Here is a 27,211-nt window from a genome sequence, read left to right as displayed (position 1 = left end):
GTTGAGTTATTGACTAGACTGGTGGGGGTCGGGAGAGAGTTGAGTTATTGACTAGACTGGTGGGGGTCGGGAGAGAGTTGAGTTATTGACTAGACTGGTGGGGGTCGGGAGAGAGTTGAGTTATTGACTAGATTGGTGGAGGTCGGGAGAGAGTTGAGTTATTGACTAGACTGGTGAGGTTTGGCGTGCAAGTGGCTCGGGCTGGCTGGGCGGTCTGGCTGAAATTTGATACGAAGGATGTCTTCGATAAGTCTTTGTACTTTATTTTTTAAAGAGTCGTTCATTTGTTAGGCTATTGGTTAAAGGTGCAGCACAATATTGATTATTGAATTATCTTTTATCTAGTTCAGTTTTATCAATTTTTTAAAATCATTTGTTAGGCTTAAAAACAATATTGATTATTGAATTATCTTTTATCTAGTTCAGTTTTATCAATCACTTAAACATATTTAATAATGATCTCTTACTTAGCTTGATGACTATGGGCATTTTTGCTTACTTTTTGTTATTCTAAATAGAGACGGCTAGAAGGGCCATGCGTCGTATTATATAGATTGTGTAGAAATGCAGGAAATTAGTTTTGGATGCCACAACAAATTCTGGAGGAAAACTCAAAGACCCCCGCACCAGGTTACCAGGTTTCCCCCCTCTGGCACAGTGTGGTTTGTGCCCTTATGGCCCAAGGCATTGAAGGTCACTGATAATTGGGATCTTTTATAATGTTCGTCAGGGGCCGTCAAGTGTCAGAAGTAAATCCCAGGGACCAAGGAGGAGAGGGCAGTGCTTCACATGTCACAATGTTTTGTTTTCAGTGGAATACCTCTTGTATTTTCCATAACCCTGGAATCACAGTAACTGCACAGCTGTCTCATACACACACGTCTCATACACACACACACATTTACATAACTGGCCTTTACATAACATCATTTGTGGTGCATTATATATATTTTTTAAACATAGTATTGCAGGGAATTTCCCCACACAAACTTGTATTACAGAAACATTCAGTCCTGTGGCCGGGCACAGAATATGTATGGTCTCCTCTTTGCGATCCTTCTACTTTACTAGTTCATGACCATCCCTCGTTAAATAAAAATACAATAAAATACAAATTCATGACCTGCATCTCCCTCTACTGGTAGGTGTAGGGTCAGTTAAACTGCGGTAGATCTCCCTCCAGTATGACCCAGCTCAAAACAAGGAAATGGAAAATGTAGCTAGCTAGATGCGGTTTCAATCACTGTTACACTTTGTAATTAGAATTGACTAGTTATGGTAAAGAAACTTTAGTAGGCGTGACATCTCTGTTATTTAGAAACTGATATGATCAAAATAATTTTAATAAGTAACGTACACAGCGGCAGGTGTCACAAACGGAAGAAGTCCATGTAACGTTAGCTAAAGTATCGCGTGACCGAAAAAACGAAAAAGTTTGCGGATTTGCTTTGTTCTGTGGCTACTTGATAAATGTTGTGACTCATTTTGGATCATCTCTTTATTTACGGCATCGAATTCATAAAATGGATAGAATTTGCTCGCTGTATTTTAGTTACGTTAGATAGCTATCGTACCATCAGACTCATGAGTGCTTCCCGCTGGTTCGCTGGCTAACTAGCTAGCTAGGTGCTAGCTAAATGGCTAGCTAATTTGAGAAGTTCAAAGTTAGAGATGGATGATATAATTTCGCTCAGCTCCGGGAGCGGAGAGGACTCGGATGTTGAAGTTGTTGGTGTTTACAGTGACACCGAGAACAAGGCCGAAGCAATACCATTTATCAGAGGAGGATGGGTCAATCTTGCTGCCTACACACCGGTAAGTGTTCCCCGTGAAGTTGCAAGGGCTACCCGTACATCAACAGAAGAGGTATGTTTGGCATGTGTGAATACAAGAGTAGGTAACTTGCAGGCCCAAATGATGTAGTATTTCAGAAAAAAATTGTTGGCATTGACAGCTAGCTAATTAGCTGTAGGTTAATGTAACGCAAAACCAGCTGAGGGCGTGGCGCGTGCCGCAAACTGGCGATACTGTAGACAGACGGTCATTGGTTGGTCCACTTCACTCACCAACTCAGCGGCAGTTTGGCATTTTCTGAACTTGTTGACCCGACCTAACTTTTCTTATCAACATTTTTAAAATGATAGCTAACGTTACATTGTTGTTGAAGATATTCAATGTGGTGTAGCCACCAAGTTTACCTGGTAATAGTTTGAGAGTAGACCAAATCGTGTTCCAGCTAGCTAGCTAACGTTAGATAGTTAGCCGTTATAACGTAACGACGTGACTGTCCAAAAACACACCTGGTCAGGCCAGGGTTAATGTTTTTTGTTGTTGATGATATTGAGAATATTAAATAATTGCGTCTGCAGTTGATGGCATATATATATTCAGCAACCTGAGATCAGTCAATGCATACACTTAAAGTATATTTCTAAAGTATATTTAATTTATGTTGATGTTTACCTCATAGAACTAGAATGAGAATCTATTTACCGTGGTTCACCTGTCTCTTTCAGTTTGTGATTGACATTACTGGTCGGAGGTGGGCACTACCACCACCAAGGAGGCGCAGGAGGAGGGACCCAGGTGGGCCTGTAGAAGTGGTGGACTTGAGTGACAACAACCTCTCGGATCACTCAGATCCAGGGCCGGTGAGTCCACTACTTCAGGGAGAGAAAAAGACTGAGGGACTTTCAAAACACAAAGGACCATATACCAAAAGTCCAGATTCTCTGTCCTGCTCCCCAACTGAACAAGAGTTGGAGAACAAAGCTGTTTTAAAAGCAGAAGAAAGTGACATCCTTGAGTCCAGTCAGAGTTCTCTCAGGGATTCATCTTCAACTCGACCACCAGATGTCAAGAACGCTGTGAAATGCTCAGATGTAGACATTCCAAAATGTCCTGTCAAATCACCAAGTGTGCCTAAATCTGAACTGCCAGCAGGGAAGGCAAAAGCCTCAGGGTCTTCCTCTTACCAGATAACTTGGGAGTCACAACAGTGCTTGGGTATAACTTCTCAACCACTGTGTGAAGGGAAAGAAGAGCCAGAATGCCTCAAGGCCAAGACCCAAACCTCAACCATTCCAAATGAAGCTCTGACTAGCTGCACTGGAAAAGTAGAAAAGCATGCATTGGAAGAGCAAGAAATAGAGTTTATGTTTACAACGGACAAACCTCTTCTGACAGAGGAAAGGGAAGAACCAGGGTCTCCACAATCATTACTCTATGCTACTCTCTCCCTCTCCCCCCAAAGCCTAGACAGCCCCTATTACGTCCCTGATGATATAGACCCAGACCCTTTCAGGTTCTCAGAGGATTGGGGTGTACATGAAACTCAGCACAACGACACCTGTTATTCCCCTACACACATCCCCTTTGAAAGCTCTCTCTCTCCACCTCTACCTGATGATCAGACAGTGTGTCTCAACCAGAGTGACCCAGATAACTACCCCACCAGTACACACAATCTTAAACAGGATCCAGTCTACCCCTATTGTTCTCCTACCAATGGCACAGGATCAGTGCTGTTGGAGGAAATAAATCAACTTCAGACCTTAAACTGCACCATATTCAGTCCCTGCTCTCCTTCAATAGAACCAGACCAACAGGCTCCCCAGAATTCCCAGCTAACCACCGGTTCCAACTCCCCTGGCTCCTGCATGGGAGGAACTCATAGCAATAATGAGAGCCAGCCCAACCGGACCCCCAGCCCTACGTCCACAGTCATCCTAGCTGGGGAGTCCCCAGACTGGCCTGTGGATGAGACTGAGGCAGACCTGGTTATGGATAGCCCCCTGTACATGTGTAGTAGTATCCCGAGTGACCCTCCCATGTCGCTGCGGTCTGAGGACATGGATGTGGAGGCAGGGCCCAGATCTCCTGAGGCCAGCCAGCCTGGTTTGGGGGCTGAGGGCTTGATGACTACTGCATGGAGGGATGGCAATGAAGGAGAGGAGATGGGTGGAGAGAGGGTTGGTGGTGAGAATGAGATGGAGGTCAGCAGAGAGGACAGGCGCTATGTGTGTCCAATCCAGCTCAGGAAACTGAGGCAGCTGATGGCTGGACCAGTTCAGCACCTGGTAAGTAGGAGAGACATTTTCCCCACATTTTCCTGTGCTTTCTCTCACTCTTCTGTTGTTTCTCTCCCTCTCCAGGAGGATGAGGAAGAGGAGGACGATGGTTTTGGTGACCCAGAGCCTCTGTGCAGACAGAGCTTGAGCCTGGTGTACAGCACCATGGAGGAGAACTACCCAGAGGGCACCCTGCAGCTGCTGTCTGACCTGCTGCAGCCCCGCTTCTTCCCCCCCATCGACATCACCACCCACCTCCTCAGAGGCATCCTGCTGGACCCCCAGTGTCCCGACTTTCTCTGTCTGGAGGCCTACACTCTCCTCATGAGGACCCAGAGGCACAATCACACTGATCAGACCACTATTCCATGGGACTGGGAGCTGTTGACGTCAGTCATGGCTGCTGAACAGGTAATGACAGTGACAGGCCTCTCTCAGCACCTTAACAATTGATTATGATTATACACCCAGTTTTTATGAGAGCAGTGAGGGAAGCAATGTTTCCACAAGCATCAGGTTTACAGGGGTATTGTGCTTTTACTAGGATAGTTGATCTGACCACCTTCCTGTCAATTCTCCTCTTCCTTAGAGCCGTGGCAGGAGGCTCTGCTGTGAGGTGGTGCGTATGCTGCTGCAGTACGTCGTCCAGACCATGGAGGATGACTTTCGGGTCAAACTTTCCTTCCGTGATCTCCACCATTCCATCGCCAAGGCAACCCTGTCATGTGATGTTCGGTTCACTCAGGTCAGGTGAGCATTGTGTGTCCAGGAGAATAAAAAAATATATATATATTTGTCTTGATCAGTTCCTGAGAAAAGAGACAGGTGTGCATTTTGTTGAGGTTTATATGACAATTTTATTAGTGTTTAATTATTTTCTACATCTTCTCCCTCCCATCAGAGATGTTATCAATTGGCTCTTTGCTGCTATTGTGAAATCAACAGGGGACAAAGACAACATGTCTGCTGACATTGAGTTGAAAACACAGAAGGAAAAAGATGAACATCTAAAGTGAGTTAAAAATGACAACATTCCACACCCCTTGACTCATTGTTTTGAGATTGGAAATATAGCACCCCACCTTTCATATCAGGTCAGTTTGAAGGATTCAGAATAGAAACAGAGTACACACAGCCAATTTGTGTGTGTGTCATGTGCCTTGTGTGTGTCAGAATGGTGTTCCTCCTCCAGAAGATGCTGTCCTTTGCCTTGGAGGTGGACCGATCCCCGGCTCTCAACTCCAGCAAACTCTCTGGGGAACTCTTCCACACGCTCATCAGCACTGTCTGTCTGAGACAACACAGGTCAGGGTTTGAGGATGGAGGGGATGTTGAGATGAATGGACGCGTCAAGAGAACTATGCTTGCTGTGTAGAGACGGACAGCATCAACGCTTCACCTCTCCTTTCTTGCCTAGGATGCTGATGCTGGAGACCCTGGAGAGCAGACTACTGAGGTGTAAGCTGATAGAGCACCTGCTGCACCATGCAAGTCCACAGAAGACCCCTCTGCCCATGTCTCTGAGTCTGCTGCTACACTTCCTACACAACGCCACCCTCCCACCTGACCCTACGGTGAGTACTAGTACTGCACAACGCCACCCTCCCACCTGACCCTACGGTGAGTACTAGTACTGCACAACGCCACCCTCCCACCTGACGCTACGGTGAATACTAGTAATGCACAACGCCACCCTCCCACCTGACCCTACGGTGAGTACTAGTACTGCACAACGCCACCCTCCCACCTGACCCTACGGTGAGTACTAGTACTGCACAACGCCACCCTCCCACCTGACCCTACGGTGAGTACTAGTACTGCACAACGCCACCCTCCCACCTGACCCTACGGTGAGTACTAGTACTGCACAACGCCACCCTCCCACCTGACCCTACGGTGAGTAGAAGCACTAGATTTTGAATTAATGAAGGAAGTCACGTTCATTTCTATGGCATCTCAAAAAACAGTACACGGACCAATTTCTTTACTAAAATATTAAGAGAAGTCAAAGGTATGAGGCTCATAGGCTCAGTCCGTCTCTGTTGTTCTTCAGGATGGAGCTGAGAGCTGGAAGAAGTGGGAGGAGTTGGTCCAACTACTATGGATGTTGTTGCTGAGCTATGAGGAAGTGATGAAAGGTGGGTCAATGAACGATTCACCCATCAAAACGAGCATTCCTGAACAGTTTATTTAACTTTTAATTTGGTCACCGCCTCTTTAAGCTTTCCCCTTAGTTTTGTCCTCCTAACCCAGGGGTTCCCAAAAATTTTGATATTTAAAGAATTTGCAACCCCACCATGTTTTTTTATTTTATTGGGTCTGACAGTCTATTACAAAATCAGTCTGAAGTACTTTTGACAGTATTTCAGTCTGACGGAAGTATGGTTTGAAGTAAATCAAATGTATCTGAAAGGTTTTGGGAAGTTCAGAAGATCACCAGGCAATCATTGTGTATGATCTTCTGTGTAGAAAATATATATATATATATATATATATTTCCCCAGTCTGATTTTGTGCCTAATCTTGTCCACTCTGTTCTAATAAGACTTGTGGGCATTGCAGAGGGAAATGGAAGACACATTTTTCCTGAGAGTCTTATCTTTCAGTGATGGGGTCATAATATTTTGTTTCTTAAACTGTTCAAAGATAGAGCCACATTTTGTAGGAAGACAACAGAAACCGCTCTGTTTATTACAACCACATCTAGTGGCTACCGGAGGTTAGACAACCTGGTTCTATAAACCAAGCACGATTTCTCTCACAAACCTATTTGCAAATCAGACGACCCTTAGTTTGGGAAATCATGTCCTAACCCATCTGCACTTTGACCCCTTGAAACCTCCAGGTCACCTGCGCTCTGCGGTCACCGAGCGAGGGGGCTACGGTCGCGCTCCAATCCAGATAGTGAATGATTCTTTGTCGCGGTTGGCGGTCCAGGAGGCTATAGAGGCCATCCTGTCCAGAGCCCAGGCTGACCTGGGCCAAGACCTGCCTCCACACGTCCACGAGTCCCTCACCTACCTGCAGGATCATCTGCTGGCCTCCTCTCATTGACGATAAGCTCAGCGCTTTGGTTCAAGCGGCTGTTGAATAATTTCTATTTATTTTTGTAATGATTCATTCAGTTTTCTAATCTTTCCCCCAATGAATTGTTTTAAATAAATATTTATTTTTTTAACTAATTGTCTTATCTATGTTTGCTATTGATGTAATAGTGGTGGGACCTGTGTAGACAGTCTGACTGCATCCAATTCTCTTTTTCCCGCATCAGAAGAAGTAAGCCAGTAATTCCAGACCCATATGCTGATAGTTTGCATGGTCTCCAGTCAAGTGAAAAAACAAGTGTATGAAGAACATAGTTTAGTGTATAGCTCAGCCTGCCCCTTCATTAGGAGTTGGATTCCAGTGGCCATGATTTGCTCATTATAATGACCAATGAATGGTTCACCTCATTAAGTTCAGAGCCATGTGATATCATAGCAGTTTGATTAACAGCTGTTGATTCTTGAACACACCCCTGAAGTTGCGTTTGGTCCATAAATGTTCAACCACAGATGGTGCGGTCCGTCCAAAAGCCAGCCAATAGCATCAAGCGTTGTCATCGTAGAGAAGGAAAAAAAGAGTCATGACAGTCGCCATGATGCTTGTTTTCTCCCTGTGATACAGCAGCGGAAACGAGTGAAGCAAGTAGAAACAAAAGAGCACGCACACGTCCTCGCAAGTTGGTATGCGTTTGCAGGTAAAACATCAACACAAGCGACGAGTTTATTTGGAAGAGACAGATCCACAACTCATGTTTTAAATTACTACTGCGTGGATATTACCTTACCTGGCCATATGAAGTCGGACAGGTTAGAAAAATGTGGCTATCTAGCTTTCAGCGGGGGTTTGCTAGTTAGCCATAACACAAGTGAGTTAGCTAGTTAACGTTTGCTGTTGCTCAGTTAGCCTAGCTCATATGTTATGGTCAGTTATAAAATAATTACGCGAACCTTATCTTAATTAATTGGTTAGCTAACTATCATTCTCGCGTAGTTATTCGGTATTAATGACCGTTGGCTAACTTGCTACCTAGCCCCGAGCTAACATGTTAGGCCAGTTAGCAATTGTTTTCCTGACTTTATGGCTTCAACGCGCCACTCAATTAGCTGGAAAGCCAATTTGTTATAATTAGCTGGTGATTGTGGTTATTGCTTTGTGCGACCTGGTGTGTAGCTAGCTAATTGGCTAGTTAAGTTAACTTATGTCATTCCAGGAATATTACATAAATACAACTTTATTAAAATCACTGGGCGGTAATCTGTAAAACAATACATTCTCGTGACATTGTAACTGAGTTATTTCTGAAATTAGAATATGCCAGCCAATAATAGCCACATCTTTCTTGAGCATCATTTCCAGAAGTTGTCAAACTCAAATGACACCCTCTTGAAAAGTTACAAGGATGTGCTGAATGGCCGGCCTGTGCGTGTTTTCAAAGTAGCATTAGTGAAGTCATTCTTTAAAAAAAATGTTAGATTTGCACAATGTATACCTCAAGGTGTTTGACATGTATTTTATCAGTGAATAATGTTAATAGTTATTAAACATTTTCTACAGTGTTACAGCAGGAATGCCCAAAGAAAAATATGACCCGCCAGACCCCAGGCGGATGTACACCATCATGTCAACTGAGGAGGCAGCCAATGGAAAGAAGTCTTACTGGCCTGAGCTGGAAATCACTGGTGAGCACGGCAGGGGTTGGCCCAGAGGCTGTGGAGGGGTGCTGTTCTCATATTAGGACTCAGCATGTGGGGATAGTCTAGGCCAGTTTCTCTAAACCTTTTTTGTAATGTGACCAGCATTCTCCTCATCCTTTGAGGATAAGGGCCTCTATTATAGGCCGGTATTTTGTCTCGACCAGGAAGTCCAGCATGAGTGTTTACTTATGTCCATTCAAATTGGGTAGAAGTCAACCTGTATCTGCTTTGCATAGAAAGTCATCAAACAGACCTGACTCACTAGTGTATGTTTATCTACCGGTCTCCCCCCTCCACATTTCTGTCTCCAGGTAATGTCAGGAGCCTGAGCCCGTCTCTGTGGACTCTGACCCACCTCACTGCCCTACACATCGCTGACAACTGTCTGTCGCGCATCCCACCCGACATTGCCAAACTACACAACCTGTTGTACCTGGATCTATCGTCCAATAAGATCAGGAGCCTGCCGGCAGAGCTCGGCAACATGGTGTCTCTCAGGTGATTCGCTGGGAACCATGATTCCCACGATTCACTTTGATCTAAACTGAGCTTGTAACTGGTTGGTGCTGAAAATAACCATTGTCCCATTTTAAAAAGCCTGTTTGGTTGACAGAATAATTGCTTTTGCCTGTATTGATGACTGGTCAATGTGTTTATGGTTTATGAGAAGGTTGAGGAAGGGGCTGTATTGTCAGGGGGGCTAGTCTCTGACACTTGCGTTTCCATGTGTCCGCCCTCAACAGGGAACTGCTTTTAAATAACAACCAGTTGCGGGTTCTGCCATTTGAATTGGGGAAACTGTTTCAGTTACAAACACTGGGGTTGAAAGGTGAGTGTGGCTTATCGTCTTGGTAACAATTCTGTCCTAGAGACCCCATTGTTGATCCCGTAGCATTTATTTGATGTCATTCAACATTGTGTATTTCACTCCTAACAGGAAACCCTCTTGCACAAGAAATCATGAGCCTGTACCAGGAGCATGATGGCACCAGGAAACTGCTCAACTACCTGCTGGACAATCTGGCAGGTTCAATCAAATGCAGTAAGTCTGCCTCTCTCACACCGTTTTAGATATTATAAAAAAAATAGTACCAATGGCTAAGGTGGACAACCGTCTTCCCAGCCCCCACAGAGCAGCCCCCGTCCCGGTCGTGGATCGCACTTCAGGAGCCTGACCAGACGAGGCCTTCTGGTGAGAAGCCAGCAGACAGTCCCTGTACACACAGTACCCCAGCACATGACACACAACCACAATTCAATATAAGTATAAATTAGGGGGGAAAAGCATCAAGGTGAATAAGATGCTATTTCCTATTTTTCTCCCTGTTCCTCCCTCTCAGCATTGTTCTCTGTTATGTGCTACAACGTGCTGTGTGATAAGTACGCCACACGCCAGCTCTACGGCTACTGCCCCTCCTGGGCCCTCAACTGGGAGTACAGGAAGAAGTCCATCATGCAGGAGATCATGAACTGCAGCGCTGACATCATCAGCCTACAGGTACATGTTTACCTCAACCAGGGATAAACGGCTTCTGTCCTTTTGGTGTCTCTGATCAATTCATGTAACTGAGTGTGCACACTGGATTTCCCTGGTACATCTTATGGTTGCATTCAGTCATATCTGTCCACTCATGTTATTGCTTTGTTTTCAACAGGAAGTGGAGACAGAGCAGTACTACCAGTACTTCCTGCCAGAGCTGAAGGAGCAGGGCTATGAGGGCTTCTTCAGTCCCAAGTCTCGAGCCAGAACCATGCATGAGTCTGACCGCAAACATGTGGACGGGTGCGCAGTATTCTACAGGACAGAAAAGTGAGTGCAACTGAAGTTTCCCCCTGACCTCAACACTCAATTGCTAGGTATCCATACCATTGGCAACATATTTTAATTTGAATATAAAAAAATTACTAGTTACATTGGTTTCCATTGTATTTTAATCTCCGCTGATGGTTATTATATAGCTAATGTGCCCACTCTGGTCTTGACACATGCTCTCTAGCCAACAGTTCGCAGATGGGATGGGTAGGCTACCTACATGATGAGATTATTATGGATAAGAGCAATTTATTTGTCAAACAGCAGCCAAGCATTGATCATGTCACCAGAATAACACCCTTGATTTTTATTGGAGAGGAACAGAAAGCTCATCACCGTGCACTTTTACTACCCTGAAGTTAATAGTTGATTTAATCTGTAGCCTAATAACCTGCATGCTTTTCCGAATTGTAGTGAGGACAACACGTCATCGCCTGACTCCCAAGTTTACTTCAATGTGATAGTTATCAATATTACATGTTTTAAACAAAGATCCCACCTTGTCTAAACATTTGTCGGATTAACTTTCCAAATGATGTTTCCGTCAGGCATGTCATGACTTTCTATATTTAAAAAAATATATATATTTTACCTTTATTTAAGCAGGCAAGTCAGTTAAGAACAAATTCTTATTTTCAATGATGGCCTGAGAACAGTGGGTTTAACTGCCTGTTCAGGTGCAGAACGACAGATTTGTACCTTGTCAGCTCGGGGGTTTGAACTCGCAACCTTCCGGTTACTAGTCCAACGCTCTAACCACTAGGCTACACTGCCGCCCCTGACTTTAATTGCATAAAGTTTGGATGGAAACCTGGTTAGTGACAGACTTTTATAACACCTCTCCCTGCTTCTCTCCCTGTCCACCCTTGCTTCTCTCTTTCTTGCTCTGTCCTCCCTCTCTCAGGTTCAGCGTGGTGCAGAAACACACGGTGGAGTTTAACCAGCTAGCCATGGCTAACTCTGAGGGCTCTGAGGCCATGCTCAACAGGGTCATGACCAAGGACAACATCGGAGTGGCCGTACTGCTGGAGGTCCGCAAGGAGATGATGGAGGAATCCTGTGAGTACTTATGGCCCTGTCCTATTTCTCACCCAAGACCCCACACCTAGCTGTGGCCCTGTCCTATTTCTCACCCTAGACCCTGCCCGTGGCCCTGTCCTATTTCTCACCCTAGACCCCACACCTAGCACCTGCCTCTTCATCTGGTTCTTACTCCTTTGGAGTTCATAAGACAACAAGTATAAGTAGGGTTGCAACGATATGACATTTTTGGCTGATTCCAATATCGCCCCCCCAAAAAATAAAGATATTTAACATTTTAGCAACCTTTTAAGCGTTCTAGTTACAGTTAAATAGTTGAAATGGTGTCATATGTTAATTTGTTCAGTTAGGAACAAATTGTTTAACTTAAATTAGAAAAATTACACATCCGTGAATGTATTTTATCGCACGACAGACAAATATTTTAGCTGCCCTGCGTTACAAAGATGGATAAGTTGTTGGTGGCTCTTCCTACTATCCAGTGTTGACCGTATGGAGAAACATAAATGCTTTCAAATAAATTTTGGTTTTAAACTAAAATGCAGTTAATCATTTTAGCTTTAAATGCTTGGCAAAATGACTCGACTGTCGTAAACTGCTATAAATGGCACAACTTAACCTTTTCAAATGTGCTCAACTGACTTGATTAGTAAAATGAGAGTAAATTTACAACGCCTCTAATCTTTCATTTAAGCCATTCATTGGGCTTAGTAAAAATTTTTCCAGTGACACTAGATGCCTGGGTTACAATATGACCAACCATTTATAATTTTAACATTTGGTGGAGGTTTTTCTTCACAAAGAGGACCTGCTCGGCTTTGTCAAGAGAATCTTTCTTTTTTTCGTCTACAATGTATGAAGCAGCACTGAAAAGGTGCTCACTGGCCACACTAGTACATGGAGAACCCAGGCTAGGATGGGGGCATGGGGGAAACGGTGCTTGTTCCTTCTCCAGTATCCCAGGAAAGATGCACTTGGAATGGTAGGTTCTCAGGTTTTCTAGTATCTGCAAATAAAGGGGGGTAGTAGTACATTTTAATACAACATATTGCTTTATTCTTCCATTCCAAAGGATCATTAGGCGTAGGTGAACTTTGGCAAATGTTGGCCGATGTAGTAACAGAAAATGGAAATAGGTCTGACACACCCACTGACCCCCCCCCCCCCCAACATAAACAAAACTTATTTCTTTCACTTACAACCAGGATTTCATCATATATGTCAACAGTGAAGTTTCAGCCCTGTCTGTCCATGGCCTCTTGGGTGTGTGCTGTTACTGTGTCTGTTTCCATCTTTTCTAACATTTCACAGTAACCCTTTTTTTTGTCTGCGTCAAAGTAGCGTTCCTTGTACCTAGCATCGAGCATGGTGGTGACACAGTAAAGGGGCTCAGAATGCCACAGAATTTCTTGTGCAGATGCAGTTGAAGAGCTTATTTCTCGGGTCAGTTGTTCGAATGGAGCTAGGACTGTTCATGTTTTCAATGAGTCCGCTGGTTTGTACTGATTGTTGCAGGTAACTCCTAGTCAGTAGCGTACATGCCAAGCACTCATTTTTGTTCCAGCAGGCTCTCCATGTAAATAGGACTGTTCCATCTGTTGGAAACAACTTAATTAAGTCTTTGAATTTTCACTCCAAGCTGCTCCTGTATTGCTTGCAGGTGGCTGTATGCTAGCGGTGAGTGTTTTAAAATTACTTCCTACCTGTTGCCATTGTCAGACATGCTACATTGGGCACCAAAACCTTAGTTCACAGCCAGTTGCACCGTGTGCCATGCATGGCAAACTGGCGACTCCATATTCTTCCGAAGCCTTTGTCGTGTTACGTGCATTGTCACGATTCACAGGGTCAACTTTTTGGGAGCTTTTCCAAGTTTCAAACATTTTCTCAAATGCCATTGAAATGGCAGCCGCTGTATGAGAACCAGCACATTCTTGAACATGTTAATATGGCTTTCCTCGGTACAAAATCCTCGTCAACCAACTGTGCTGTCAGACTCCGGGGCTGATTTTCGCTGGTCCAAATGTCAGTTGTGACTCTAATAGCTGCAACACCCATAGCAAGTAGCTCGTGGATGTGCGCTTCAACAATACTCCAACTCTGGTAGGGGAAAATCGTGCCTACTTGGTCGTTTGAACCAGGGCTCGATGTGCTCGACCAGTAGGCGAAAGGCAACATCCACAACAGAGCGGTTGATTGTCAAGGGCAATGAATTACATTATCTTGGCATTAATGGATTTTGCTTTCAAGTTGTCTCGCTGAAATTTTCGCACTGTTTTATCTTCAAAACATTTTCAAAGTAGCTGAACTTCTCATCTTCAGATGAGAAGTGCATCAGCCTTCACTGTGAGTAGCCTATGGCTTCATCTTTATCATTAAATGAGTCAGTGTGCCACTGGACATTTTATTTAGTAGCCTACTGTATGTAGCCTCTCAAATGCGACATGCAAATTATTGGTTTCCTGAGCTGAAATAAAGATCCCAGAAATGTTAAATACACATACATTTGTCTGTAATAAAGCACTTTTTGTGGGGTTAACATTTATTCTGGTTGTCTGGGTGGGCCTATGCCAATCCATGGCTGCGCCCCTGCTCAGTTGTGAAATCCATATTAGGGCCTAATGAATTTCTCAATTTACAAATTTCCTTATGAACTGTGAAATTACATATTTCATTTATTTTCAGTGTTTTATATATATATATATATATATATGATATGATGCCTTATTGCTATTATAAACTGGCTACCAACCTAATTTAGCGCTGTAGAAAGATGCTTTGTCATACATGTGGAATACGGTCTGATATACCACGTCTGTCAGCCAATCAGCATTCAGAGCTCGAACAACCCAGTTTCTGAATATATATCACACACTAAAAAGTATGTGGACACTCCTTGAAATTAGTGGATTTGTCTATTCCAGCTGTACCTGTTGCTGACAGGTGTGTAAAATTGAACACACAGCCATGCAATTTCCATAGACAAACAATGGCAGTGTAATGGCCGTTCTGAAAAGCTCAGTGACTTTCAACATGGTACCGTCATAGGATGCCACCAAATTGCCTCTGGAAGCAATGTCAGCACAAGAACTGTTTGTCGGGAGCTTCATGAAATGTTTCCATGGCCAAGCAACTGCTCACAAGAACAATCACCATGTGCAATGCCACGCATTGGCTGTAGTGGTGTAAAACTTGCACGCATTGTGCTTTGGAAACGCATTCTCTGAAGTAATGAATCACACTTCACCATCTGCTTGTCTGAGGTTCTGAGCACTCTGGAGCAGCTTTTCATCAAGGCTCTCACTGTACTTAGCTCCGTTCATCTTTCCCTCGATCTTGACTAGTCTCCCAGTCCATGAAAAATATCCCCACAGCATGATACTGCCACCTCCATGCTGCACTGTAGGGATAGTGCCAGGTTTCTCCCAGGTGTGATGCTTGGCATTCAGGCCAAAGCGTTAAATCTTGGTTTCCTCTGACCAGAGGCATGCAGGTCCTTTAGGTGCCTTTTGGCAAACTCTTAGCCTCTCTAGAGTACGTGGGACAGTAGCGTCCCACCTGTCAACAGCCAGTGAAAACTGCAGGGCGCCAAATAAAATCTCATTAAAATTCCTCTAGCATACAAGTATTTTACACCATTTTAAAGATGGAATTCTCGTTAATCCAGCCAGTGTCTGATTTCAAAAATGCTTTACAGCAAAAGCACCGCAAACGATTGTTAGGTTGTCACCAAGTGAGAGAAAACACAGCCATTTTTCCAGCCAAAGAGAGGAGCCACAAAAGCAGAAATATAGATAAAATGAATCACTGACCTTTGATGGTCTTCATCAGATGACACTCATAGGACTTAATGTTACACAATAAATGTATTTTTTGTTTGGTCCGTTATAAATATAAATATAAACTTTACCTATCTAAACTCAGATTTCTGGATATGTTCAGTAGTTCCTTAATTAATATGCAGTTGATTTTTGCAGAGAGCCACATCAAATTACTGAAATACTGATATTGATAAAAGATACAAGTGTTATTCACAGAATTAAAGATATACTTCTCCTTAATGCAACTGCTGTGTCAGATTTCAAACAAACTTTACGGAAAAAGCAAACGTGCAATAATCTGAGTACAGTGTTCAGATGACAAAATCAAGCCAAATTGATATCCGCCATGTTGGAGTCAACAGAATTCAGAAATGGCATTATAAATGTTCACTTTTTTGATCTTCAGAATGCACTCCCAGGAATCCCAGTTCCACATTAAATGTTTTGTTCGATAATGTCCATTTATTCCAAATAGATCCTTTTGTTAGCGTGTTTGGTAAACAAATCCACACTCACGAAGCGGGTCCACCAGTTGCAGACAATGTCCAAAGGTTCCGTTACACTCCATAGAAACCTGTCAAACTAATTATAGAATCAATCTTTAGGATGTTTTGAACAAATCTTCAATAATATTCCAACCAAGAAATCTATTGTCTGTTGAGAAATAATGGAACAGAGCTCGTTCTCACGGGAGCGTGCGAAACCATACAAGGTTCTAAAGACAGTTGACATCTAGTGGAAGCCTTAGGAATTGCAACATAACCAATATCCCACTGTAAATTAGAGGCTGACTTAACTTCTTGACGCACCCATCCCATTTGCGGGATCATTTTCATCAACATCCGCTAAATTGCACAGTGCCAAATTCAAATTAAATTACAAAAAATATTACATTTTCATGAAATCACAAGTGCAATGTAGCAAAACCAGGCTTAGCTTTTTAATCCACCTGGTGTGTTAGATTTCAATAAATATTTTCGGCGAAAGCTATCCAAGTGTTTATGTAAGCACTTCTCTCTCAGTAGGCACAATGTTACAAACAGCTAGCAGCCAAGTAGATTGGTCACGAAAGTCAAAGCAATAAATTAAATTGCTTACTTTTAATCTTCGGTTTGCACCGTTTGCACTCACGAGACTCCCAGTTAATCAAATGTTTATTTTGTTCTGTAAAGATGATTTTAAATCCCAAATACCTCCATGTGGTTGGCACGGTATGTTCAGAAATCAACAGGCTCGAGCGGTCACGAAATCGCAGACAAATTCCAAATAGTATCCGTAATGATCGTGGAAACGTGAAATGTTTTTTATAATCAATCCTCAGGTTGTTTTTACAATATATAATCGATAATATATCAACTGGGAATGTAGCTTCAGAGAGAGAATGGATGCTCCATTCTGTTGCGCATACAAAACGCTACTGGCACCCAGCCATGCAATGACGCGATGTGATCTTCCTCGCTCATTTTTCAAAATAAAGGCCTGAAACTGTCTGAAGACTTCACACCATGGGTAAGCCATAGGAAAAGGAATCTGCCTGATATCCCTTTTAAATGGAGCAACGGCAGGTTATGGAACATGAATTTTTCAAAATAGAAGCCACTTCCTGATGGATTTCCCCCAGGTTTTCGCCTGCAGTATCAGTTGTTATATATATATATATTTATTTTTTATCCTAATCTGACAATTATAGGCATATTCTAGGCCTGAGAAATAGGCAGTTAAATTTGGGTATGTTTTTAATCCAAAAATCTAAATACTGCCCCCTACACTCGAGGTTAACAAAGGCCCATTTGCGAGAAGAAAAAAACAATCATTGCACGAATGTACCTAACCATAAACCTCAATGCCTTTAATCAATACACAGAAGTATATTTTTTAAAACCTCCATATGTAGTTCAAAGATATTCATGTTAGCAGGCAATATTAAACTAGGGAAATTGTCACCTCGCGTTCATTGCACGCAGAGTCAGGATATATGCAACCGCTTGGGCCGCCTGGATCGTTGTGAACTAATTTGCCAGAATTTTACATAATTATGACCTAACATTGAAGGTTGTGCAATGTAATGGCAATATATTGACTAATGGATGCCACCCGTTGGATAAAATACGGAACTGTTCCGTATTTCATTGAAAGAATAAACGTTTTGTTTTCGACATGATAGTTTCCGGATTTGACCATATTAATGACCAAAGGCTCATATTTCTATGTTATAATTAAGTCTATGATTTGATAGAGCAGTCTGTCTGAGCGGTGGTAGGCAGCAGCAGGCTCGTAAGCATTCATTCTAACAGCACTTTCCTGCGTTGGCCAGCAGCTCTTCGCAATGCTTCAAGCATTGCGTAGTTTATGACTTCAAGCCTATCAACCCTCGAGATTAGGCTGGCAATACTAAAGTACCTATTAGAACATCCAATAGTCAAAGGTATACGAAATAGTCCTACAATAACTACAACCTAAAACTTCTTACCTGGGAATATTGAAGACTCATGATAAAAGGAACCACCAGCTTTCATATGTTCTGAGCAACTTAAACGTTAGCTTTTTTTACATGGCACATATTGCACTTTTACTTTCTTCTCCAACACTTGGTTTTTGCAATATTTAAACCAAATTGAACATGTTTCATTATTTAAGACTAAATTGATTTTATTGATGTATTATATTAAGTTAAAATAAGTGTTCATTCAGTGTTGTTAATGTCATTATTTTATATATATTAATCTGGCGATTAATCAGTATCTGCTTTTTTTGGTCCTCCAATAATCGGTATCGGCGTTGAAAAATCCATGTGAAAAATATTTGATTTGAGTATCATAGCAAAGGGTCTGAATACTTAGGTAAAGGTATTTCTGCTTTTTATTTTTAATACATTTACAAACATTTCCAATCTGGTTTTAGCTTTGTCATTATGGGATATTGTGTGTAGATTCAGGCTTTAGAAAACCAACTTTAACAAAGTGGTAGAAAGTCAAGGGGGTGTGACTTCTATCCGAATGCACTGTATGTGTAATCGATTAAACTAAAATATTTTATTGTCGCTTCATTGACCTGGGCTATTGTTTGAATTCAAGACCAGATTGATCTGTTTGTCAGTGTCTGAGTAGTCAATGAGTGACTGCTGCGCTTCCCCGTCTTGAGTTTTCCTTGGCTGTGCTCTGCCTTTAAAGTAAACCCCAAACTTCTCTCTCTCCTCTCCAGCGGGGAAGTCTCTGCACGGCATGGAGAAACAGCTCCTACTGGTGGCCAATGCCCACATGCACTGGGACCCGGAGTACTCTGACGTCAAGCTGGTCCAGACCATGATGTTCCTGTCTGAGGTGAAGAACATCGTGGACAAGGCCACGCGCAGCCTCAAACTCTCCTCTGTCTCTGGGGAGACCAACAGCATCCCTCTAGTGCTTTGTGCTGACCTCAACTCTCTACCAGACTCTGGTGAGTGACTGAGTAAGGAAGGGAAAGGTACAAGCAAGCAGTGTAGTGATGGGCACACTAGCTGCCTTTTAGGTGATGGTTACTGTGAATGAAGTATGCGAGGTGGACAAGTGCCTTCATTGTGTTCAGTAGGGCAATGGTAAAGTAACATGTCTTATTGAATGTTTAGTTGGCTCATTCCCCCATATTGAACCGGACCAATGTAAATCCCTACCGTCTCTCCCCAGGCGTGGTGGAGTACCTGAGTCAAGGTGGAGTGGACTGCACCCACAAGGACTTCAAGGAGCTGCGCTACCTCGACAGCCTCACCAACTTTAACTGCAACGGTAAGAACGGGAACTCCACGTCCAACTCCAGGATCACCCACGGCTTCAAGCTGAAGAGCGCCTACGAGGACAGCCTGATGCCTTACACCAACTACACCTTCGACTTCAAGGTGAGGGAGGCGCTCAATCACAAGCACATCAGAAGCACTGTCTCTGAGGCCTTCTCTTGACATATTACAGATTGCTGTTTGATCTGGTCCTGATTAGTCAGGAAATCCTCTTTTTCTGACATTACAATTGACCTAACCCCCCCCCCACTGTCAGTCTTTACTGGAACGTACACCTGCTTTGTAAAGGTTTCATCTAATCTGACGTGTGCAGAAAAATAATTGACTGCTTTTGACCCAAAAATACACAAGCTGACATTGCTGGACAATGTCTGGCAGAATACATCCTGATTTTTTTTAAAGAAATACAAATAATAATAAATCACATTTTATGTAGGTTGGTGCAGGTCTTTCCAATTGCATTATCTCTGTAGCTTACACAGTCTACCTGCCTGTTTTGAGGTCAAACTTGCAACGTTGAATCAACTGGTACTAGCCCACACAAGAGGTTGACATACATGGCTGTATGCCTGCAGTGTTTGCACAGAAATGTCGTATCATAATTTACTTCTCTTTTCCTGTACATCAATAAATATTTACTTGTGAAATTTATTTATTTATTTTTACTTATGAAGATGTGTAAAATGCTGCTCAATAAAAATCCCTGTTCACATGTGTAGGCAATGTCATGGCGGCATTGGCTAGCTAAGCTCATGCACATTAACATTTCATTGTGTCTAATGGTCATCTTGTGCCGATCTGCACATGGGCAGGCCTTCAAATCAAAGGCAAGTCAGTTTGTCACTTTCACAAGGTTGGAGAAATAACATGTTCAACTTAAGACATTGGCTCCAATTTAGGCTGTGCCTTTAGAGATCGAGCAAATTGACAACCCAAGATGGAATTTTTCACCTTTATTGACTTCTCAAACCCAAGACCCTGGCCGAGTCTGCTTCGCTAGCGTTCCCTGAAGTATTGCTCTTTTGGCCCTCTGGGTTTAGAAACACTGCTGCAATTTGTTTTCTGTTAGGCCTAAGGTTAGCCAACAGTCTGAAGGTAGTGTGTGGTGAACTTGAGTCTGTCTTGTCTAAACTGCTAGTACAAATCACATTGGACATGTAGGCTTTCTGTTACGTGTAGCAGTTTGTCCTTTGGATTGTTTCATTATTTTTGCTTGTGTAGATCAATATTCATTGCAGTCACATGTGGTCTGTGCACTCCTAAAACGGCATTAGCCACATGACTTGATCTATTTGGGTTTCCATTAGATCTGGCCAGTAAATCTCATTTGTCCGGTAAACTAAAATGGGCTCTGCCAATTGCCCGGCACACACTTTCCCTAACAGAGGCTGCTCCTCACTCATCCCCCTCTTGTTTTTCTCTCTCCTCAGGGTGTGATTGACTACATCTTCTACTCCAAGCCTCAGCTCAACGTGTTGGGCATCCTGGGTCCCCTGGACTCCAACTGGCTCCATGAGAACAGTATCAGCGGCTGTCCGCACCCCCACATCCCCTCTGACCACTTTTCCCTGTTCACCCAGCTGGAGCTGCTGCTGCCCAGCACCCTGCCCCAGGGCCAGGTCAACAACCAGGTCAACGGCATCCACCTGCCTGGAGGCCGCAGGTAGTCGTGAGACGCCACCGGGTGGAGGGGGGCGCTGTAATTTGGTTTTCAGCCTTCCTCATCGCCTCTCTTCTTCAAACTGAAGGAGCAAGACAAGACAGGCAACCATCCTGTTAAAAAAGAATCAGCCGTACAGTGAGGTCTGGCTGACAGGGATTTCTGTTATTATAGATATATATTTTTTATTTTCCTTGTTTTCATTTTGATAAAGCTAAAGTAAATCCTCTATGTCCATTATATTATCTTGTGTTTTAGATCCCCCTGTCATTCTTACCTATAATGCTTTTGTAACTCCTTAACAGATAAAGGATGGTAGCATCCAATATCACAATATCCCCTTGGCCCATTATAGGTATTGAGATTGATTTTTAGCAATACCAGCAGACTCTTGTTGACTTTGACATGACCTGTGCAGTCTTGAACAATGGCACAAGAAAATCTGTCACTTGAGAGCTGTGGACACCCTTCACGATGCAAGGTTGAGAAAGGACACCACTTCTCAATTTGAGCTGATAGTCTGTCCTTTACCAATCTCAAACCAGCAAAAACAGTGTTAGACTGGTCGTTCTCACTCTCCCTACCAGCCAAGGCTCGGTGGGCCTTCGCTTTTCTCTCCCCTGGGCTCAATGTGATGGTACTTAGATATCTACCATATCTGGAGCATCCCATAGGAGAGAGTAGCGCTCCTCCCCTCTGCTACAGGGCCCATCTCTGTGGGTCCACTACTGTGGTGCTCACCTGGTGCTACCAGCCCTCTGCATTGACTAATTGAACTCAGTCCATTTTCTCCCTATCCAAGTGGAGCAATAGAAACTAACCCCACTTGTGCATTAAGACTCACTGTTGAGGTTTTTAGACGTGTTATCCTTTAGGCCTCCAAATACACTTGTCTGGACCCACGTGTGGCAAGCTTAGCTCTAGTTAACGCAGGTTTGTCGGCTTGCCGGCCAGGTATAGTGCTAGAAACGCATCTGGATTCTCTGGACTGAAACCAAATTGAGTGATTTTAGTTGCATAACATGTGGCAATCCCCTTTTGCACACTACCTCCTGTTTGCGTACACATCCATTTTCTTGTTCATGACTTCGTTTGGACCAGTTACCACCTTTCGTAATAGGGAATGGGGTTTTGGCTGAGGGGCAATGGGATGGGGAATTGTTAACAAATTTCACTTAGTTTGTTAATTTTTAAGCAGAGGGAGGTCACTAGCTGATTTACAGGAGTTTAAACCAGCAATCCTCTCACGGTCACACACAGATCTTGTAGCGCTGTCTCTTGAGGCCAGTAGTGACTTTCCCCCAGCCATAAATTCCGTACTCTACAGCAGTGGGGTTTTTCCACCAGTGTTTGTACAGAATATAAATGTAGATTCAGTCTTTACATGATTGTATATGAGCCACTAAAGACCTGTTTTCTGGCGGTTTTTGTACTGATCTGGTTTGAGGAAAATACAGGATTGTATTATAAACTATGACTACATTTTTATCCATGAAATGTTAAGAAATTCAAATTACCAGCTTGTACAAAAGACGTAAGGGGTTGTTCTGGGTGTTCACCCCCCCCCCCCCCCCAGGTTAACTGTTTTGATGTATCAGTATTGATTGGTTTCCTGCTGTCGTTTTGAGTTGAGGGCATGTTGCTCAGGTTGTAAATAGATCTACTGACGAAACCTCCTGATGCTTCTCATCCATTCTATTAATAAGCCTTCCTGCCACCAACCTAACCTACCATTCATCCATTCACAGTTCAGGCCATAGTAACACCAAGGCCCGTATCCACAAAGCCTACGAGTGGGACTGCTGATCTAGGATCTGTCCATATTATTCATTATGATCTGAAAGACACAACTGATCCTTACTCTGAGACACTGTGGATACCAATAACACCCTATTCCCTTTAGTGTACTACTGTTGACCAGTCCCGTGTGGCTCTGGTCTCGAGTGTACTACATGGGGAAATAGGGTGTCATTTCAGATTTGTCCTAAGAGGGATTTCACATCACACCTCCACTATCCCATAATTCCAGTGTTTTACAACCGGAACATTGTGCCTCACCGTCGCAGTTTGTAGTCTTGCACTATTTACAATTGGCAAACGCCGGAACAACCTCTTTGGTTTATTTTTAAATACTGTGGAGACATTTGAAGATTTGATGTGCTTTTGGCTTATGTTAGGGATATTCTTTTTTGTATGAGCTGTGAGCATGTTATGGGGTGTGTGTGTGTGTATCTCTCCTCCTGGGTGAGCCATCTAGTAATCAGGTATGGAATATTTGTCTTGTTTTTTTTCTGGGGCAAAGCAAAGACCTCTTATAAAGCCCCCTTAGTTCCATAATGTTTTGCACCCTCCTAGAACCCCTTTATTGTTCCCTATCCCCATAGCCACCTAGCCTCTCTTGACCCTGCCCCGGCCTCCACCACTGATCTGAATCTACAAAAGCATGTTCCCCTATAACCCCCAGCCCCATGTCATACCCCCTTAACGGTCAAGTGTATTCCTTTAGTCCTGTCTTTTAACCCCTCTACTGAAGCCCCTGTATGGTTCCAGCCACTCTGGTACCATCTGTAGGGCAGGCTATCAGGTGGCCCACACAGACATGTTGCTGTTATCTATCTGTTTTATCACCGGGACCAAAACATGAAATATGTCAATAGTGACTGACACTTGCAACTGTCACATTTTTAACAGGAAATGTAATGATGCACACTTATGATAGTTGCCCTGTCTAGCCCACAATTTGTCAATTAAATAAAATATGATCACCTTTTAAAGTAAATATGATACTGAAGCCACTGTGCTAAAGTTAGCATTTTATGAATTTTTACAGAGGAAAAAGATTGAAATATTAATGTGCTTGTTTGAAAGCTGTTTTCGGTCCCTACTTTCCCCATTTTGTTTTGAACAGAAACCAATGTCTGGTTTGATAACCCTGAATTGCTGATACTGTTGTAGCTTTTTTGTAAAGTGTGAATAAAATATGTATCATGTTTCCTTTCTAAAATGTTGAATTGTGTTTTTAATGTGTATTCTGATTGCTACATTGTTTTCACTTTTACTCATTGCTTTTCCATACCTCTCCAACAACAATGGTTCTCTTTTTGGTAGATAATTTTCTTTTTCTTTGATAACTGTGGACTTGGCCAACTTTGGGTTGCTCTAGAAGTGGGCGCAGAAGATGTATGTTGTCTTAGAACCGGGGGAGCATCTTACTGGTTGATTCAGTTGTAGACCGCACTATTGTTGACTAGTGTGAAACAAACTCCAGTGTAAAACTAAGCTGAAGGTGTTTTGCTGGTAGATGGACTGGTCCTGTGAGAGCACTATTTGTTCCAACTCACTGTTCTTGTTTCACAGTGGCTAAACAGAGTAGGTCGCCAAGCCTACTCACCCTCACGTTTTGAACCCCCAAAATAGTTTTTGATTGGGGTATTAGCACGGCTTGATGTCACCATGAGCATTGGTTAGTTAGTGATCACTAACTGTTTTACTGTTAACTTCAAGGTATTTTATAGGACTCCGACTGCGCTCCCTGTCAGCTGCTTTCTGTCCAAATGTGAAGCACCCTCTTTAACCTTCTATACAGTACATCCAAATACCACTGTCATAACTTGTAGGGCTGTAAGGGAAGGAAGTATTTTCCTTAACCTGAGTTGCATTTATCCATGTCAAAATGAGTTTGGCTTGCAATAGTCCTAATTTCAGATGGGTCATTTCCATTCCCCAGAAAGTTGGCAATACCCAGACAGTCACTAAAAATGTTCTTGAAAGTTTCAAAATAAAATAATTTATCCAATACATTTTCAGTCATCTATTTTCCCCTATCAAACCGAGGGCAATATCTGCTGATTCCGATCACCCCATTCCAGCATTTTCCTCCAGCTTGTATATTTTAGGCTTCACACTCACCCCTGCTGATAGTGGTGGTAGGTTGGTCAGGATTGTCAATTTGTAGCTTGCTGAGTACACTGTCACTGTGTACATACACTGGACCAACTACTTGTTTACCATTCATGGAATACCAGCAAAAAACACTGGCACAACATTCAAAGAATCAAGTCAGCTGTTTTTAAACTCAATGGTAATCAAGTTTAATTATTTTTTTGAAATTTTGCAGCCTTGGTTCACCTCTGGATGAGTTTTCTGTTGAACACATTTTCTTTACTCCTACCTAGCTATGTATTTTCCTACTTATGATTGTAAATAAATTCAAGTACTGTTTCAATCTGTCTCTAATTCTTTGCAGTGGATGTTACATAATATGGTTCCCTGATGTGATATTTTTCTACCTGTATAATATAGGTAGAAGATGGATTCCAGTGTCAGATTGTTGCAGCCTGATGTCCCAACTGGATTGAGGACCACGAAGTAGGTAGGGATTTTTATGACCACAAGATGGGGCTTTAAGATCACAAACACCGTTGTGCTGAGTTGTATAAGGATGATGTGGTTTGAACAGATCTGTTGTACATTTCCATGCTGTCAGGGTATTCAGTGAACATTATGACATGTACTGCAGTATAATCCAATATTCTGAGTCACAGGGTGGCTGCTGGGATGAAAAGGGACATTTATGGCTAAGGTAGGGCAGGTGTGTACCCTTAAAATGAGTCGTTTAGGGTTGAACGACCATAGGCACCTTAAAATCAGAAACAGATGGTGGGGTGAACTCGCCTTCCATCGAGAACTAACCCTGATGATGTGCTTATTGAGTAGAGGCATATAGAGCCACACACACTGAGCCTCAGGATCTGTGAAACACACAGCTCTTGAGCCAAAGAGCCAGAATGGTTAGCCTACCTACCTGGCACTATAGGTGTAAAGACAGGACATTAGGAGGGAAGTGCTTTCCCCAACGTCATAGGTACTGTACAGGTTCTCACTAATTGCTGTTAATCTGGTGGAAAGTGCAATACTGACTGTTTACTGTTCTGTTTACTTTATTTGTCTAGTTTATTGAGCTCTGGTGTATTCTTTAAAGGCCCAATGCAATTGCTTTTATCTCAATATCAAATCATTTTTGCGTAACAATTAGGCACCTTACTGTGATTTGCTTTAACTTAACATTCTCTAAAATAAATTAAAATGGCTTCTTAGCAATGGGAGTGGTCTGATTTTGGAGGGGGAAATGATCTGTTTTTGGCAGATAGGTATGGAACTCTTTCTCACTGGTCTATTAACTCATTTGCTGCATGATGATGTCACCATGAAAGGCCAAAACTCCATCCCACCAAAATAGGCTGAACTTTCAGGCAGTCTTTTCAAACCGTTCTTACAATAAAAGGGAATTCTAATTTTCACAATTTCATTGTTATTCCAACCTCTAAAGTGTGGAAATGTATATAAAACACAAATCATGTTTTTGACTGCACTGGGCCTTTAAGTTCTAACAGAAATTGCTGTGAAGTTATTCTCACTGAAATTACCTGTGAAAAAAACACCCATTTCATTTATATAAGGCTGCTATCGTAGGCCATTCTGCCGGAGCTTTTAAAACATGTTTTTTTTTAAATCAATGGAGTTTACATTTTTTTGAAAGATTAGGCTATTGAGAGACTGAGGTCATGAACCTTTTTCTCGTAAATGTGGAATTTGATGTTGAAGCGGATGTCTGCATGCATGTGTGTGATCCTGCCTGGTTGTCTCCAGTGCTGGCACATCAGTGTTGTGCTAACGTGGCAGCCTGAGTCCAGAAGCCTGTAAAGTACTTGCAGATGTAGCTTCTATCCTCCTCCTTTTCCCCCTCTTTACAAAAGAAACTCTACATGACCAAGCGTGAACATGAGGAACAGTAAACATGCCTGCCTTGTGCTCTCTGTCATTGGCACATCACTTGGTGTGTTTGCGTGTGAGTGCATACTTGTCCTTATTTGCTTGTGTATGTATTTGGGTGCTGATGTAGTGTCTCTCCATGGAGGGGGGAGGAGAACGAAGTAGGGGAGAACAGAGTCTCTTGTGTGTGAAGCGCTGTCAGCTCTGTGTTCTACTGTTCTGGGTTCTACTGTTGTTGGTTCCATTAATAAAGCTCCAGAATGGAATACTGAGCCAGATGAGAAATGTAAACACTTATGATGGACAGCAGGGTTCATAAAGCCATCTAGTGATGTGGAGAAATAGGATGGTTGACATTATCAATGGTAGATTATTTAGCGGGTATTGTTACAACAAAAGTCCTATTTGTAATGTTCTGACTCGCTGACTCTAACTTTACAAAGATGTTTTTACACATGTGTTCAAAGAGACACCTGAGCTGCAGGCCTGTAAACTTTCACACTCCTGTTAAAGCTGGGGTGTGGTC

At 42.8% G+C, this 27,211-nt stretch overlaps 2 protein-coding genes across 2 annotated transcripts; both read left to right on the top strand.

Annotated features, from left to right (window-relative positions):
- Positions 1–1,175: 1,175 nt before the first annotated feature.
- Positions 1,176–7,248, top strand: simc1 (SUMO interacting motifs containing 1). Its single transcript, XM_064973544.1, has 9 exons — positions 1,176–1,815; positions 2,517–4,079; positions 4,155–4,481; positions 4,660–4,820; positions 4,972–5,082; positions 5,244–5,375; positions 5,488–5,644; positions 6,124–6,208; positions 6,916–7,248. The coding sequence occupies exons 1-9, from the start codon at positions 1,672–1,674 to the stop codon at positions 7,122–7,124; spliced, it is 2,889 nt and encodes a 962-aa protein (XP_064829616.1). The 5' UTR covers positions 1,176–1,671; the 3' UTR covers positions 7,125–7,248.
- An 87-nt stretch (positions 7,249–7,335) lies between these two features.
- LOC135545729 (CCR4-NOT transcription complex subunit 6-like) lies at positions 7,336–23,917 on the top strand. Its single transcript, XM_064973545.1, has 12 exons — positions 7,336–7,809; positions 8,670–8,794; positions 9,121–9,307; positions 9,553–9,638; positions 9,747–9,851; positions 9,933–10,001; positions 10,150–10,307; positions 10,465–10,619; positions 11,527–11,681; positions 18,686–18,919; positions 19,147–19,355; positions 20,684–23,917. Exons 2-12 carry the CDS (start codon positions 8,683–8,685, stop codon positions 20,918–20,920), a joined length of 1,707 nt encoding a protein of 568 aa, XP_064829617.1. The 5' UTR covers positions 7,336–7,809; positions 8,670–8,682; the 3' UTR covers positions 20,921–23,917.
- Positions 23,918–27,211: the final 3,294 nt, after the last annotated feature.

The sequence above is a fragment of the Oncorhynchus masou genome, chromosome 9, assembly GCF_036934945.1.
Source record: "Oncorhynchus masou masou isolate Uvic2021 chromosome 9, UVic_Omas_1.1, whole genome shotgun sequence".
Lineage (NCBI taxonomy): Eukaryota > Metazoa > Chordata > Actinopteri > Salmoniformes > Salmonidae > Oncorhynchus > Oncorhynchus masou.
Note: the sequence above shows the minus strand (reverse complement) of the source record. Positions and strands in the feature narration are given on the sequence as shown.